We start from the raw sequence: 18,257 nt of genomic DNA, 5'->3' as shown, positions 1-18,257 counted from the left end.
ATTAACACGAGTGTTGATTCAGCTGATCTTCGCCTATCCTCTTCACAGTTGAGTTCGACGTAGAGGGCGGCCAGCCGGTGAAGATGAAGATAGAGGAGGCGAGCGTGGACGGGTTCCTGTCGCTGTTAGCTTAATCTTGATCAAAGTTTGTTTAGTTACCACGTGTTAGTCCTAGCTAGGTTTGAGTTCTAGTCATGGTCGTGTCCTGTAGGATGATCGGTAGTCCATGTCGATTTAGTCTAGTCTAGGAATTAGAGTACGAGTCGGTAGTAGTGTTAGCAGGCTGTAGTCCCACGCGAAGCACTAGTACTAATTAGTCGATCTATTAGAGTCAGGCTCGGCTTGCACATAAGCTAGCTGGATGGTGTGTCCGTGTCGATGTAGTAGTTCGTGTCTAAGTAGGTCTAGGTCCTGGGTCAGGTGGTGCGTGTATATATACACGTCCTGGCTGAACGTTTGTACCGCGAGTTCAGAAAACAGAAAATCAATAAAGAGAGAAAAGTTTAGAGGGTGTGACACGCACCCTTGGCGATAAATTTTATTTTCGCGTTTGTTCGTCTAGTTTGATGTGATCGATCCGTGAGCGAATCCCTACAATTGGTATCAGAGCGAGGTCCAAGATTCGAAGCCACGCTTGCCCCGGGGAGGCGACCCTACTAGCGCCTCGGGGCAGGCGACCGTCGCTCGGCGAAGCGGCCGGGTGGAGCAGACGTCGCGCTGTTCTTAGCGAGGCGGCGGGCGATCGTTGCTCGGTGGAGCAACACGGAAGGGTTGACAGTGTGTTGTCGTTGGCGAGGCGAGGTGGTGGATGGTCGTTGATGGGAGAGGTGGTGCCGAGGTGTGGTACCGGGAGTCTCGTCAAGATCGTCGTCCGCGGGTTTTTCGTCAAAGTCGTCTTCGGAGGAGTCCGATGAGTCAAGGAGTCGTGGTCGTGCAAGTTGGCACGTCGGGTCGTCGTCGAGTCCGTGAGTCGTCGTTGTGTCCAAGTGTTTGTCTCTGTGAGGATCTGTTGCAGTTGAAGCGTGTGGAGGTTGAGGGACCGTCCGGTGAGGGATATCACCATGGGCGAAGACGCAACAAGAGGATAGCGGGTAGCTGTCAGCGTGTCTCAACCAAGTCGTCTACGTGTCTCGACGAGAGGATCAATGTCAAGTGTGAAGGGGGCGGTAAACCAGTGAAGGGGAGTCTCTTTAATGAGGACCTGTCTCTACATGAGGCTGGAGTGGATGGTGTATTCCACGAGGTAGTCGGCATGTATTGCGCTAGGGTGGACGGTGTGTTCCACGGTTGCTAGCGTGGCTGGGTAGTCCGGATCATGTTTGAATTGTTCCGTAAATTCGCCAAGTCAAAATTGGGGAGAGCCAATTAAACTTGTCGTGGAGCGAGACCTAGACAAGACGCAGATGTGCGAGGAGTCAAGATCAGAGGAAGCACCGAAGACAAAGAGTCGTCGATCAAGATTAGGAGTCGCCGCAGGAGAACGGAGGCTACTACCGCTACACCGCGCCGTTCATCATCTGCATCTCGTCTCTTCCCGGGAGAGGCCGAGGGAGAGGTATGAACTCTGTCTCCCATTGTTGCCGATGATCGAAAGTGAACTCAGCAGTTTAGACAAGAACGAACCGGAATCTATCTATCTATATAAGCTACAGCATTCTCTTAGTCTAAGTTATGTGCACACCATGGAGACGGACTTGCAGCACCCGAACATCAGTGTACTCTTTATCTTGAACATATTGTGCAAAAGAATAAGAGTCTGGAGCGAATACACTTTTAGTGGAAAACACTGGAATACCAATGCAGTCGTGTAGAACAAACAGTGTTTGCAGGCAGGAAAATCGATTGTAAATGTGACAACGTGCCAGACAATTTTTTTTCGATAAAGGGAATATATTAATATCATAAGATACCAGTTACACCCAGCCTCTACAACAACGCAACACCCTAATGGCAGTACGGATATTATTGATTTCCTTGATATTCAGGCCGAGTCATGTCCTCTGAATGATGAGGAAAGGGCTGAATTGAGAAAGGCAAATGAACAACTCAATAAGCTTAGAAGAGAGGAAGAGATAAAATGGGCTCAACGAGCTAAAATCAAACACATACAGGAGGGAGGCAATAATACGAAATATTTTCATCTAATAGCTAATGGAAAACATAGAAAGAAGAAAATTTTCCAACTTGAACAAGATGAAGGGACGATTGTTGGTGACGAAAATCTGAAGGTTTATATCACTGAGTATTATAAGAAGCTCTTCGGAGCTCCTGAAGATAGTTCAATGATTATGATGGAGGATCGCATCAATGATATCCCCCAATTGTCTGTCGAGGAAAATGAATTATTATCAAAAACGTTTACAGAGGATGAAGTGTTGGCTGCTGATACGTCTCCGACGTATCCATAATTTCTGTCGTTCCATGCTTGTTTTATGACAATACTTACATATTTTGCTTGCACTTTATGATGATTTCATGCATTTTCCGGAACTAACCTATTAACGAGATGCCACAGTGCCAGTTCCTGTTTTCTGCTGTTTTTGGTTCCAGAAAGGCTGTTCGGGCAATATTCTCGGAATTGGACGAAATCAACGCCAAACCTCCTATTTTTCCCGGAAGGCTCCAGAACACCGAAGAAGAGTCGGAGAGGGGCCAGAGGGCCACCAGACCATAAGGCGGCGCGGCCTGGCCTGGGCCCGCGCCACCCTATGGTGTGGAGCCCCCAGGCACCCTCCTGCGCCGCCTATTCGCCTATAAAATCCCTTTCGACCTAAAAACACCGTACCTTTTGACGAAACTCCAGAAAGACTCCAGGGGCGCCGCCGCCATCGCGAAACTCCAATTCGGGGGACAGAACTCTCTGTTCCGGCGCCCTGCCGGGACGGGGAAGTGCCCCCGGAAGCCATCTCCATCAACGCCACCGCCTCCATCATGCTCCGTGAGTAGTCCCCCCATGGACTACGGGTTCTAGCAGTAGCTAGTCGGTATTCTCTCCTCCATGTACTTCAATACAATGGTCTCATGAGCTGCCTTACATGATTGATATTCATCTGATGTAATCGGTGTTGTGTTTGTTGGGATCCGATGGATGATACATTATGATTAGTCTATCTATAAAGTTTGTGAAGTTATTGTTGCTGCAATCTTGTTATGCTTAATGCTTGTCACTAGGGCCCGAGTGGCATGATCTTAGATTTAAGCTCTATATTATTGTTTAGATTGTATCTACAAGTTGTATGCACATGTCACTGTCCGGAACCAATGGCCCCGAAGTGACAGAAATCTGGACAACCGGAGGGGATGGCGGTGATGTGAGGATCACATGTTTTCACGGTGTGTTAATGCTTTGCTCCGGTACTCTATTAGAAGGAGTACCTTAATATCCAGTAGTTTCCCTTGAGGCCCGGCTGCCACCGGCTGGTAGGACAAAAGATGTTGTGCAAGTTTCTCATTGCGAGCACGTACGACTATATACGGAAAACATGCCTACATAATTAATAATCTGGATGTTCTTTCTTAATGCTTTGATTCCTATCAATTGCCCAACTGTAATTTGTTCACCCAACACTTGTCACTTATTGGAGAGTTACCACTAGTGTAGATCGCTGGGAACCCCGGTCCATCTCTCATCATTATATACTCGTTCTATATGTCATTGGAAGTAGTATCAACTATCTTCTGGTGCCATTGCTCTCATATTGCTATTACTGCTGCTGTGTTACTGTTACTACTGCTCTCATATTACTGCTACTTTCACATCACCCCTGTTGCTAGTGCTTTTCCAGGTGCAGCTGAATTGAAACATAAGTTGTTAAGGCTTATAAGTATTCTTTACCTCCTTGTGTCGAATCAATAAATTTGGGTTTTACTTCCCTCGAAGACTGCGATCCCCTATACTTGTGGGTTATCAAGACTATTTTCTCGGGCGTCGTTGCCGGGAGGCATAGCTCTACTCATAAGTTCACCTGGGGAGTACACTCTACCTCTCTCTCTGTTTTATTTTATTTTGTTTTGCTTAGTTTACTTTTTCCTAGTTTACTTGTGCTTAGTTTATTTCTGTCTAGTATTACTTTGCTTAGTTTACTTTTATCTAGTTTATTTCAGTTTTGTTTTATTTTCCTCATATACCCAAAAATCCATAAAAATTTGAAAAACTGAAAAATTAAAAACTGCTGCCATGGGAGAACCAACAACCTACTTGGAGCTTATGGAATGTTATAATTGTTATAGAGAATCAAGAACTGGTAAAGTAATGAGTGCTATGATAGAAAAATTGAATACAATTGCTAGAATCTTGCTTAGACGCCATGATATAAACTGTTGCTCTCAACAGGATACTAAACATCTTAAATTTCAATGTGGCTTTAGTGAGGAATTTTTTATTAAGAGCTATAATCGGAATTGCTATATTCATTATGGGTTCGAAGAGGTAGAGCAATTTGTCTTATTTATGGGAGCCTCCGAGATAGAATCCTTCATGGTTGAGAATTATGAAACTTGTGCTATTTGTAAGGACCTTAAAGATTATGTCTCTACTATCCTTAATTCTTGCATAGAATGCTACAGTAGGAATCCTTATATCCTTGATTATAAAGAGAGACATATTAATGCACAAGAATGCACTCACAATTTGCAGGAACCGGTGGAGGAGGAAATTGATGAACCTGAAAGCTCATTGGATGAAAAAGAAGAGGAGAGTGATGAACAAAAGGAGGAAGAATGGATTAGCTACCCATGCCAACCTTCTAATGAGAGTAACTCTTTATCTCTTACACTATTTGATTGTCCTCCATGCTTACCGGAAGAGGTTGAATGTTATGTTCCTGTGGATTCTCTTGAAATACCACCTATGAGTAAAACTTGTGAGAATAATTATGCTACTGTTATTTATGATAATCCATGCTACTTTGATAAATCTTATGATAATGCTTTGTTTGTGCCTGATGTCGAAATGCATGGTACTAAAGAATTTTGCTTAGCAAATGTTTATGATAAAGCTCTAGATGATGGTCCTATGTTACTTGATACTATTAATTGTACTACTAATGAAAATGGGATTGGAGAGTCCTTGACTTATTCTATGAGTCCCATATCTCTTGAGATTGATCAACTACCTTGTTATATTATTAATAAAAGTAAGTTTGAAAGTTTTTATTCCACTATTCTTGAACTTGATAAAAATTATGTGTTTGGAAATCATGAGAAGCATGCTGCATGTGATAGTTATATTGTTGAGTTTGTTCATGAAGCTACTGAAAATTATTATGAGAGAGGAAAATATGGTAGTAGAAATTTTCATGGTACTAATACACCTCTCTATATGGTGAAATTGTTGAAGTTACACTTGTTCTATCTTCTTATGCTTGTCACTTTGTTCTTCATGAATTTATTTGTGTACAAGATTCCTTTGCATAGGAAGCATGTTAGACTTAAATGTGTTTTGGATTTGTCTCTTGATGCTCTCTTTTGCTTCAAATACTATTTCTTGCGAGTGCATCATTAAAACTGCTGAGCCCATCTTAATGGCTATAAAGAAAGAACTTCTTGGGAGATAACCCATGTGTTATTTTGCTACAGTAATTTGTTTTATATTTGTGTCTTGGAAGTTGTTTACTACTGTAGCAACCTCTCTTTATCTTAGTTTTGTGTTTTGTTGTGCCAAGTGAAGCCTCTAATCGAAGGTTGATACTAGATTTGGATTTCTGCGCAGAAACAGATTTCTATCTGTCACGAATCTGGGCTGTTTTCTCTGTAGAAAAATCATAAAAATATGCCAATTTACATACGTGTTCCTCAGATATGTACGCAACTTTCGTTAGTTTTGAGTTTTCTGATTTGAGCAACCGAAGTATTTATTTAAAATTCGTCTTTACTGGCTGTTCTGTTTTGGCAGATTCTGTCTCTGTTTTTTGCATTGTCTCTTGTGGACTTTAAGCGAGGTTTTCTAGACGTAGAGGGCTGTAGCTAATGTTTTATTCAGTTCTTGCAATGTGCCACTACAGGACCAAGGTGGATTCAATTTTTTTGAGTACTAACCCCTCTAATGAAGTTTATGAGAAGTTTGTTGTGAAGAAAGTTTTCAAGGGTCAAGAGAGGAGGATGATATATGATCAAGAAGAGTGAAAAGTCTAACCTTGGGGATGCCCCCGTGGTTCATCCCTGCATATTTTTAGAAGATTCAAGCGTCTAAGCTTGGGGATGCCCAAGGCATCCCCTTCTTCATCAACTTATCAGGTTTCCTCCCCTGAAACTATATTTTTATTCGGTCACATCATATGTGCTTTACTTGGAGCGTCTGTGTGTTTATTTTTGTTTTGTTTGTTTGAATAAGATCGGATCCTAGCAATCCTTGTTTGGGAGAGAGACACGCTCCGCTTTTTCATATGAACACTTGTTCTTCGTTTTACTTTTAATGTTCAATGATAAAAGTTGGAAGCTACAATACTTATTGTTTGGTTGGAAACAGAAAATGCCTCATATGTTGTGGATAATTTGACACTTGGCAATTGTTTTGAGCTCTCAAGTAGATCATAAGTTCCCATGTAGTTTAAACCTATTAGTGGAGAACTACCGTAGAGCTTGTTGAAATTGGTTTGCATAATTGATCTCTCTTAAGGTCTAGATATTTTCTGGTAAAGTGTTTGAGCAACAAGGAAGACAGTGTAGAGTATTATGATGCTTGCAATATGTTCTTATGTAAGTTTTGCTGTACCGGTTCATACTTGTGTTTGCTTCAAATAGCCTTGCTAGCCTAAACCTTGTACTGAGAGGGAATGCTTCTCGTGCATCCAAATCCTTGAGCCAAAAACTATGCCATTCGTGTCCACCATACCTACCTACTATGTGGTATTTCCTGCCATTCCAAAGTAAATTGCTTGAGTGCTACCTTTAAACAATTCAAAATGCTTCTCAATTTGTGTTAATGTTTTATAGCTCGTGAGGAAGTATGTGGTGTTTATCTTTCAATCTTGTTGGGCAACTTTCATCAATGGACTAGTGGCTTCATCCGCTTATCCAATAATTTTGCAAAAAGAGCTGGCAATGGGATTCCCAGTCCCAAATTAATTAACAAAAATAGACACTCCTTCATGGTATGTGATTGTTAGACGGCACCCGAAGGATTCGGTTAGCCATGGCTTGTGTAAGCAAAGGTTGGGAGGAGTGTCATCATAATAAAACTAAAATAAAAAGGCACTCCTTCATGGTATGAGATTGTTGGCAGGCACCCGAGGATTCGGTTAGCCATGGTTTGTGAAAGAAAGGTTGGAAGGAGTGCCACCCAAAAATAAAATAAAATGGGAGCCGCTCTTTGAAGGTTTGTCTGGCGAGGGGGTTAGAGTGCCCACTACCATTCGTTGACAACAACAAACACCTCTCAAAACTTTAATTTTTATGCTCTCTATATGTTTTCAAAACCAAAGCTCTAGCACAAACATAGCAATCAATGCTTCCCTCTGCGAAGGGCCATTCTTTTACTTTTATGTTGAGTCAGTTTACCTACTTCCTTCCATCTTAGAAGCAAACACTTGTGTTAACTGTGCATTGATTCTTACATACTTGCATATTTGCATTCATCATATTACTTTGTGTTGACAATTATTCATGAGATATGCATGTTGAAAGTTGAAAGCAATCGCTGAAACTTATATCTTCATTTGTGTTGCTTCGATGCTTTTACTTTGAATTTATTGCTTTATGAGTTAACTCTTGTGCGAGATTTTTGATGCTTGTCTTGAAAGTACTCTCCATGAAAAGTTTTGCTACATGTTATCTATTTGTTAGCAACTATAGATCATTGCCTTGAGTCACTTCATTTATTTTATATGCTTTGTAATAGTATGATCAAGGTTATGTAAGTAGCATGTCACTACAGAAATTATTCTTTTTATCGTTTACCTGCTCGGGACGAGCAGGAACTAAGCTTGGGGATGCTGATACGTCTCCGACGTATCCATAATTTCTGTCGTTCCATGCTTGTTTTATGATAATACTTACATGTTTTGCTTGCACTTTATGATGATTTCATGCATTTTCCGGAACTAACCTATTAACGAGATGCCACAGTGCCAGTTCCTGTTTTCTGCTGTTTTTGGTTCCAGAAAGGCTGTTCGGGCAATATTCTCGGAATTGGACGAAATCAACGCCAAACCTCCCATTTTTCCCGGAAGGCTCCAGAACACCGAAGAAGAGTCAGAGAGGGGCCAGAGGGCCACCAGACCATAAGGCGGCGCGGCCTGGCCTGGGCCCGCGCCACCCTATGGTGTGGAGCCCCCAGGCACCCTCCTGCGCCGCCTCTTCGCCTATAAAATCCCTTTCGACCTAAAAACACCGTACCTTTTGACGAAACTCCAGAAAGACTCCAGGGGCGCCGCCGCCATCGCGAAACTCCAATTCGGGGGACAGAACTCTCTGTTCCGGCGCCCTGCCGGGACGGGGAAGTGCCCCCGGAAGCCATCTCCATCAACGCCACCGCCTCCATCATGCTCCGTGAGTAGTTCCCCCATGGACTACGGGTTCTAGCAGTAGCTAGTCGGTATTCTCTCCTCCATGTACTTCAATACAATGGTCTCATGAGCTGCCTTACATGATTGAGATTCATCTGATGTAATTGGTGTTGTGTTTGTTGGGATCCGATGGATGATACATTATGATTAGTCTATCTATAAAGTTTGTGAAGTTATTGTTGCTGCAATCTTGTTATGCTTAATGCTTGTCACTAGAGCCCAAGTGGCATGATCTTAGATTTAAGCTCTATATTATTGTTTAGATTGTATCTACAAGTTGTATGCACATGTCACTGTCCGGAACCAATGGCCCCGAAGTGACAGAAATCGGGACAACCGGAGGGGATGGCGGTGATGTGAGGATCACATGTTTTCACGGTGTGTTAATGCTTTGCTCCGGTACTCTATTAAAAGGAGTACCTTAATATCCAGTAGTTTCCCTTGAGGCCCGGCTGCCACCGGCTGGTAGGACAAAAGATGTTGTGCAAGTTTCTCATTGCGAGCACGTACGACTATATACGGAAAACATGCCTACATAATTAATAATCTGGATGTTCTTTCTTAATGCTTTGATTCCTATCAATTGCCCAACTGTAATTTGTTCACCCAACACTTGTCACTTATTGGAGAGTTACCACTAGTGTAGATCGCTGGGAACCCCGGTCCATCTCTCATCATTATATACTCGTTCTATATGTCATTGGAAGTAGTATCAACTATCTTCTGGTGCCATTGCTCTCATATTGCTATTATCTGCTGTGTTATCACATTACTACGCTCTCATATTACTGCTACTTTCACATCACCCCTGTTGCTAGTGCTTTTCCAGGTGCAGCTGAATTGACAACTCAGTTGTTAAGGCTTATAAGTATTCTTTACCTCCCCTTGTGTCGAATCAATAAATTTGGGTTTTACTTCCCTCGAAGACTGTTGCGATCCCCTATACTTGTGGGTTATCAGCTGCCATTAATCAAATGGAACACAACAAATCACCGGGACCGGATGGTTTCCCGGCAGAATTCTACCAAAAATTTTGGAGTATAATTAAGGGGGATTTGATGGCCTTGTTTGGACATTTCCAAATTGGTGGCTTCCCTCTTTTTAAACTAAATTTTGGGATCATTACATTACTTCCTAAGAAAGAAAATGCTATACAAATTCAGCAATATAGACCTATTTGTCTGTTAAATGTCAGCTTCAAAATATTCACTAAGGTAGCCACTAATCGTGTGTCAGATGTGGCACACAAGGTAGTGAGACCATCTCAGACTGCGTTCATGCCAGGAAGACATATTTTAGAAGGAGTAGTGGTTTTACATGAAACGATCCATGAATTACATAGTAAAAAACTGGATGGAGTCCTTTTTAAAATTGATTTTGAGAAGGCGTATGACAAGGTGAAGTGGCCTTTCCTCCAGCAAGTGCTTCGGATGAAGGGGTTTAATAATATTTGGTGCGAGCGTATTAGAAGTTTTGTAGAGAAAGGAAGTGTGGGGATTAAGGTTAATGATGATGTAGGACATAATTTTCAGACACGCAAAGGGCTGAGACAGGGGGACCCATTATCCCCTATTCTTTTTAATATTGTTGCCGATATGCTGGCTATTTTGATAGCTCGAGCAAAAGAGGAGGATCAAGTTGGAAGCCTTATTCCACACTTAGTTGAGGGAGGGGTATCAGTTTTGCAGTATGCTGATGATACTATCTTGTTCATGGAACACGATTTAGTTAAGGCGGTTAATATGAAACTCATTCTTTGCATATTTGAGCAACTATCCGGTCTTAAAATTAATTTCCATAAGAGTGAGTTGTTTTGCTTTGGTAAAGCTACAGAATTGGAACACCAATATAAAAACATCTTTGGGTGTACATCTGGGACTTTACCTTTCCGTTATTTAGGGGTTCCCATTCATTACCGGCGACTCCGCAATTCTGAATGGAATCCGATGGAGATCCGTTTTGCTTCGAAGTTAGGATGCTGGAAGGGCAAGATGTTGTCGTATGGAGACCGCTTGGTGCTTGTAAATTCTGTACTTACGAGCTTACCGATGTTTATGTTATCATTCTTAGAAATTCCTAAAGGGGTGCGGAAGAGACTGGATTACTACCGTTCCCGCTTTTTTTGGCAAGAGGAGGAGGATAAGAAGAAATATAGATTATCTAGATGGAACATAGTATGTAGACCTAAGGATCAAGGGGGTTTGGGGATTGAGGTACTTGAACTAAAAAACATATGTCTTTTAAGCAAATGGCTTTTTAAATTGTTACATGAACAAGGAATGTGGCAACAACTACTTCATAATAAGTATATCAAAAACAAAACGTTGGCTCAAGTTGAGGCCAAACCTACAGATTCTCCTTTTTGGAAGGGGCTTATGCGGGTTAAACCGGAATTTTTTAAGAGAGGGAAGTTCAAAGTTGGTAATGGGATGACGGTGCGGTTTTGGGAGGACACTTGGCTGGGCGCATACCCTTTATCTTTACAGTATCCATTGTTATATAATATTGTCCAACGGAAAAATGAGTTGGTTTCTTCGGTTTTGGCTCACTCACCGCTGAATATTGGTTTTAGAAGAACTTTCAATGAATACAAATACAATTTGTGGTTACACTTGTGTCAGCGGCTTATGTCTATTCAGTTATCCAATGAAACAGACGCTTTTGTTTGGAACCTAAATGAATCTGGGTTATTCTCTGTCAAATCAATGTACCTTGATATGATGAATGGACATACTAGATTTTTGCGGAAATACCTTTGGAAGATTAAGGTTCCTCTAAAGATTAAAATTTTCATGTGGTTTCTAAGTAATAGGGTTTTACTTACTAAGGATAATTTGATGAAGAGAAAATGGACAGGAAGTCAAAAATGTTGTTTTTGTAACAATAATGAAACTGTTGACCATCTGTTTCTTCATTGTCCTTTTGCCAAAATTGTCTGGAGAATGATTTTCTTTACATATAATATTCCACCTCCCTCTAATGTCACTAATATGTTTGGTAATTGGCTAAACGGAGTGAGTAAGAGGGACAAAGCTTATATTCGAATTGGTGTTTCGGCAATTTGTTGGTCGATTTGGACTAGCCGGAATGATATCATCTTTAATAAACAAAGGGGCACAAATTTTTTGCAGGTTATTCTTCGTGCGGCGCATTGGCTACAACTATGGGCATATCTGCTCCCGTCGGACCAGCGGGATACTATGGTTACTGGATGCAACCGGCTCCTGGAGGTCGCTCAGGACTGCTATTTCCTGTGCCATCGGATGGCGTCACATTAGCAGGATTCTAGACGGATAGTTTTGGTCTTATATTCGTCTGCAGATGTTTCGATCCATTTTGTTTTAGTGATCTTTGTTTACCAGACATGTTCTTTGTAATAAGCACTTGACTTTAACGTTTATTTTATTAATAAAGGGTTGTGTGCATCGATTGATGCAGAGGCCGGGGCCATGCTCCCATATCTTAAAAAAATGGCAGTACGGATGCACACAGCCAAAAAAAGAAAAAAAAACTAAGAAACAAAAGTCCCGCTACATCATTCTAGGTCTAGCAACAGCAATACATCCACCACCAAGACAACACCTGAAATACAGACTCTCCAAAAGCAACGCCTCCAAGAAGGAAACAGTGCATCAGCGCCGTCGTCGCCCGATCAAACATCTTAGGTTTTCACCCTGAAGATAGTCCCCGCTCTCAAAAACAATGCCTCCAACAAGGTCATTGCCAGGCACAACCAGTTAAGGCCAGACCTTGGATTTTCACCCTGAAAGGTAGGACTCTGAACTTCACCTGTGTTGCCGCCCCCACTTGCATACCACTGCTGCGAAGCCCGGAACACCAAGCAAGTCCCTCAACAGCGCGGAGACTTAATTCCCCATTAGCTAGACCTCCGATCCGGCCTTCATGATATTCTCTTCTTCTGACTTTCACCATGGACCAAAATGTCACTTGGTGTCAACACAGAACAGAGCTTCGCGCCGCTCCCTCCAGAACCAAACGGCTGGAATAAAAACATGGGTGCGCACGACCGAATACCACCCGATCCAGCAAACTCCAGGCAAAAAAGCACGGTTACATTCGCCAGCGGCGCCTTCCGGAACTCAACACTCCGGCTAGATCAAGGAGAGCAGGCCTCAGGAGGTCTCCATCTTCGCGCAAGAGAAACCCTAGGACCACTACCTTCAAACTACGAAACAGATGAACAGGCCCCCTCACCGTCATCTGCTAGCCAGCGAAAACGAAGGAGGAATCGGTGAACGCACCATCCGAGACCCACGCGACCCAGATCAAAGATCGGGCCTGCCACGCCACGCGGTCTTGGACGCCGGTACCACACCATCCACACCTCGCAAAGTCGCTGCCCCCTCCTCGCGCCGTCAGGAGAACCGACGACGGATCTGTGTGGGAACCAGACCCGCAGCCACCACCACCCCCATCGCCGGGAAGCCATGGAAGGGGCAGCTGCCGCCGCACACCAGGGGATCGCCGCCCCTGATGCCGTGCTCGCCTCCCCGCAGCAGCCGCCCCAGCCGCCACAACAGATCGACGCCACGACCACCCCCCGACTCCCTTTGGTGCCGGGGACCGCCGCCACCGTGGCCAGCACCGACGGCACCGACGGCAGCCACCGTCTGCCGCTGTCGTCGGCGCCGGCCACGGTGGCGGCGGGCCTCGACGCCAAAGGGGGTCGGGGGGTTGTTGTGGCGACGACCTGATGTGGCGGCTGGGGCGGCTGCTGCGGGGAGGCGAGCACGGCGTCTGGGGCGGAGATCCCCTGATGTGCGGCGGCGGCTGCTCCTTCCATGGCCTTCGAACGATGGGTGGTGGTGGTGGCTGCGGGTCTGGTTCCGACATAGACCCGTCGTCGGTTCAGCTGACGGCGCGAGGAGGGGGCAGCGACTTTGCGAGGTGAGGATGGTGTGGTACCGACGTCCAAGACCGCGTGGCGTGGCAGGCCCGATCTTCGATCTGGGTCGCGTGGGTCTCGGATGGTGCGTTCACCGATTCCTCCTTCGTTTTCGCTGGCTAGCAGATGGCGACGAGGGGGCATGTTCGTCTATTTCGCAGTTTGAAGGTGGTGGTCCTAGGGTTTCTCTTGCGCGAAGATGGAGACCTTCCTGAGGTCTGCCCTTCTTGATCTGGCCAGAGTGTTGAGTTCCGGAAGGCGCCGCCGGCGAATGTAACAGTGCATCTTTTACCTGGAGTTTGCTGGATCGGGTGATATTCGGTCATGCGCACACATGTTTTTATTCCAACCGTTTGGTTCTGGAGGGAGCGGCACGAAGCTCTATTATGTGTTGACATCAAGTGACATTTTGGTCCATGGTGAAGTCAGAAGAAGAGAATATCATGAAATCCGGATCGGAGGTCTAGCTAATGGAGATTTAAGTCTCCATGCTGTTGAGGACTTGCTTGGCGTTCCGGGCTTCACAACAGTGGTATGAAAGTGGGGGTGGCAACATAGGTGAAGTTCAGAGTCCTACCTTTCAGGGTGAAAATCCAAGGTCTAGCCTTAACTGGTTGTGCCTGGCAATGACCTTGTTGGAGACATTGTTTTGAGAGCGGGGACTATCTTCAGGGTGAAAACCTAAGATCTTTGATCGGTCGACGACGGCGCTGGTGCACTGTTTCCTTCTTGGAGGCGTCGCTTTTGGAGAGTCTGTATTTCAGGTGTTGTCTTGGTGGTAGATGTATTGTTGTTGCTAGGCCTAGAATAATGTAGCAGGACTTTTGTTTCTTAGTTTTCTTTTTTTTTTCCTTCTTTGGCTATGTGCATCCATACTGCCATTAGGGTGTTGCATTGTTGCAGAGGCTGGGTGTAATTGGTATCTTCTAATATTAATATATTCTCTTTATCGAAAAATATATAGTCTGTTAGTCAGTGATGTATCCCACAAACGTGTAAAATATCAAAATTTTAAAAATTATACTTTAAGCTACACAAAAATAATAGAAGTGTAGAACTAAGTAGTTCATTTTTAAATCTCCAAAACATATCAGATTTTATCATTTTTTCCTAGCACAGAATAAAAAAAAATTGGGTTGAGATTTTCCATGATTATGAGATGCATCACTCACAATCTCCAGAATTATTTTCAGATTTTCTAATAACTTGTAAAAATACTTTTTAATTTTTTTAAACTAGCGAGGGCACTGGAGCTCTGGAGCCAAAAACACTTTCCGTTGATATCATTTGAAATTAACATGAATATAATCACTTCTGTGTCACGAAATGATCATCTGAAATTGAACAGTAACTACTTTTTGTTGCATTTAGTGACTAACCCAAATTTATCAGGATGTAAAAATTTGACTGCATTTAGTGATTACCCCAAATTTATCAGGAAAAAGGTGCAGCATTAGCTTCAATATAATTTTTTTCTACAATAATGTTGAGAAAAATGGATGTGAATATATTAAATCAGAGACTTCCTCTATACACTTGTAATTTAAAAAGCAATGAAATAACGATGGAAAATAATTTTGCATCCCTATATAAAGGCACCACATTGATTAAATTGAAAAACACATAAAACTTAAGTACATTTGCATATATTTTTGTAAGTACTACATATTTGACGCAGCAGAAACTTGACCTGACTTTTGTGCTCACGTCGACATAGGATCAAAGCTAAAAGCAAATGTGGTTTGACAGTCAAACTTAATTTTTAGAACAATTCTTCTTGTTGATGTTCAGTGGATAGAATAACATCTCAAAACTTTTTTTTAACAAATCACCCATTTGGAAAGTTTTTTTAAAAAGGTAATTTTCTAGAGTAAAAGATGATTACAAAACTTGCTCTTCGAAAAATACGTGTGGCAAACTTATATAATACGTGGGTTTAGAAATCTACAAGACTATACAGAGGTGGCCGGGTACAACCTCCATACCGAAAGATGGCTAAGATATTTAAATTGCTGCAATATACGGTCTCCTTTGTAGGTACTAGGTAGCCGAAATCACTGTATAACATTCGGTATGACTGGTTCGTGGTACTTTCTCCGTTCGGGATTATAAGGCCCTGGTTTAGTCGATCGTCGTGAGCAGTATTCACTGGACAATTGCCACAGGAGGCTGTAGGCAGGACGGTTTGTTTGTTGATTGTTCGGTCGACCATATTCCTTTATTTTTTTGGAATATGGAAGCGATCGCTGCTTTGGATTTGTATAATCGAGCCAGAAACTTGGTACTACATCGATCTGTATTTTTTTTCATGGACGATCGGTACTTTTCGGAAATTTTGTAATTGAGCCGGAAACTGATGAGTCGATTGATCAACAACACTCTATTAGAATCGGTCTGGAATGTTTTTGATCGGGTCTGATTGTTAAGAGATTGAGATTTCTTAATTGGGGTCTTTATGCCCGGACAAGAACAGGCCCAGGTGTGACACCAGTCATTCACCTATTTCAATTTAGTAGTAGTAAAGATATTTACGGTTTGCGCTTGGTTCGGACAGGAGAAGGAAAAGAAGAAACCTCAGTTCACGCAGGTGTTCATGTGCATCCCAGTGTCGCCGGGGAGGAGCAGGCTGATCACCTCTTATCCGAGGAGTGCCAGCGTGTCTGGCTCAACAAGATCATACCGCGGTGGTACCACCACATTGAGGTGAACGCCGTCTTGGACTCAGACATCTACCTCCTTCACGTCGAGGTCACGATTGCTCAGCTCAGGCTCAGGAACCCTAGGATTCAGATCCTGGTCTGAAGCAGCAAACCCATTGTTTTTTTCCTTCATTTCAGGAGCGAAACTTGGCAGCCGCTGGTGCTGAGAACTGGCATAAAGCCGTGTACGTGCCTACGTCGTCGGATGGCATGGTTATCGCCTTCAGAAACTGGTTCAGAAAACACTGCCAGAACCAGGTCGGCTGGGCTGCCCCAACTGTCGATCAGCTTCCAGCGACTCCAACCAAGGACAAGCTCATGGAGAGGTAAAATTAAAGGGCTACCACCCTTCTTCTTGACTGCAACCTGAAGCTAACATCTTCGATCTTGTGCACGGCCAACGTCAGGTACTGGTCACACGTCGCCCAGTGCAGGAGCTGCAGTGCGGCGCTGAAGGCCATCAAGGCGCTGGAGGAGGCCCTGCAGGTCACGGCGGTCGAGCTCTTTTACCGTACCCGGCATGGATTATAGGCCCTCCAATCCATGGATTTAACGGTGAAGATGGAATCATACTGCTAGACTTAGAGCGTCCAAATCATGACCAGTATAGGGCGTCCTGCTGCCTCGGAGTCAGCAGTATACCCCGATGAGGGCATTTTTGGAAGATCAAACTTTGTAGCAAGGCAGAGTCCACCTCCCGGTCGATCCTCCTACCACTAGTTTGCCCACCCAAAAACAATATCCCCTCCGAGCTAGGCTTCCGGCCGCCGCCGACGCGCGCCCCCGTAGCGATCGGAATGACCCCTACGAACTAGGGTTCCGGCTATCGCCGACGCGCACCACCGTGTGGCCCAGCTAGTTGATCTACGGGCAGGCTGATACGGTAGATCAGGCGCCGCACAGCGAGGTGACGAGCTGGTCGATCGTCGGCCAGGTGGCCAAGCCCGCCGGCACAGCGCCTCTCAAACGGCATCCCTGGTTGGCGGCGGAGTTAGAGCGGTGGACGTTGTGCCGTCACCCAGCGGCTGCACGCGCAGCCGAAGCACCGCTCCTCCTGCCGTAACTTGGGTTGAGTGGCCTTACGTCGCCATCCCTGAGGAGAAAGAGCGCAGTCTGCTCGCTGGTCTTGTCGCGGCGTCGAGGTCTGTTGGATGACGGCTGCTGCCCCGAGGTTTGTTGGATGACTGCTGCTGCCCCGCATGGTTTCCAATGCCGGCAGTGATGCAGCCAGCAGCAATGAGGCCGTGCCGCTGTAATCCGAGCATAGGACTAAGGTAATGCTTCCGCCTCACTTCATAGCTCTGTTGAGATGAATGGTACATCATGATCTGTATTTCAGTTTGTCGATTGCATGTAGCCTAGTATGTTGGTTGATTTGGTTCCCATTATGTGTGCTTTGAAAGAACTAGCAATTACCCATTTATCAATCATGTCAAGGGAACACAGTTTGTTACTAATTTCAGTCATTATTTTTGTTACTGTTGAATCATGGATTTCTTGTTTCAGCTGGAATCAGCATTGGGGGTGATCCATGCTATTACATGGCAGTTAGATTTCTGAGTCCCTAATTTCAGTTTGTGTCTGCCATTCAGGACTATTCAGTTCAGAACATGATACTTGATCATGGTTCCATATCATTTTGTAGATTTCCTGCGGGGTCTTTGTCATGGGAAAACAGATCAGTATTTGAACACAACAGACCTCACGAGGATATAAGCAAACTCACCATGCCTGGTTTAGTTGCACAAAAGAAGGCATTTTTTGAAGAATAATACAAGAAGAAGGCTCAGAAAGCTATGCATCTCACTGAAGCACAATCTGAAGAAATGAGTGATGACAGTACACTCTGCAGGCACGACGACAAAGCACATGCAGTTATTTCCCGAAGATCCTATGGTTACTGCTCCAAGCTACATCTCTGAACCATCTACTGCTCCAAGGTCTGAAAGTGAAACAGGAGCCATATAAAATGACTTTCCTGGAGCGTACTAAAGAAAGCTTTCACATTGTCTGTTTCTTCCTCTCTTGGTTGATTTATGCATACCAGTAAATTTATCTGAAAAGTTATAGAGAATATTGTTTCATATCAAGTGAATAACACTCTGTCTAATTGGCACACTTCATAATTTATTTGTGTTATCTATTTCA

General features: G+C 43.9%; 1 protein-coding gene and 1 long non-coding RNA gene across 2 annotated transcripts; both read left to right on the top strand.

Moving 5' to 3' along the window:
• Position 1: 1 nt before the first annotated feature.
• On the top strand, positions 2-16,477 carry LOC127346718 (protochlorophyllide-dependent translocon component 52, chloroplastic-like). The gene is made up of 4 exons (XM_051372993.2): positions 2-123; positions 1,472-1,555; positions 15,965-16,158; positions 16,248-16,477. The coding sequence occupies exons 1-4, from the start codon at positions 84-86 to the stop codon at positions 16,437-16,439; spliced, it is 510 nt and encodes a 169-aa protein (XP_051228953.2). The 5' UTR covers positions 2-83; the 3' UTR covers positions 16,440-16,477.
• Positions 16,478-16,664: 187 nt separating this feature from the next.
• On the top strand, positions 16,665-18,257 carry LOC127292284 (uncharacterized). The gene is made up of 2 exons (XR_007845075.1): positions 16,665-17,383; positions 17,755-18,257. It is a non-coding gene; the product is annotated as an uncharacterized lncRNA (long non-coding RNA).

This window comes from Lolium perenne, chromosome 4, assembly GCF_019359855.2.
Source record: "Lolium perenne isolate Kyuss_39 chromosome 4, Kyuss_2.0, whole genome shotgun sequence".
NCBI lineage: Eukaryota > Viridiplantae > Streptophyta > Magnoliopsida > Poales > Poaceae > Lolium > Lolium perenne.
The sequence above is the reverse complement of the archived record's forward strand: the minus strand, read 5'-3'. Positions and strand labels throughout refer to the sequence as shown.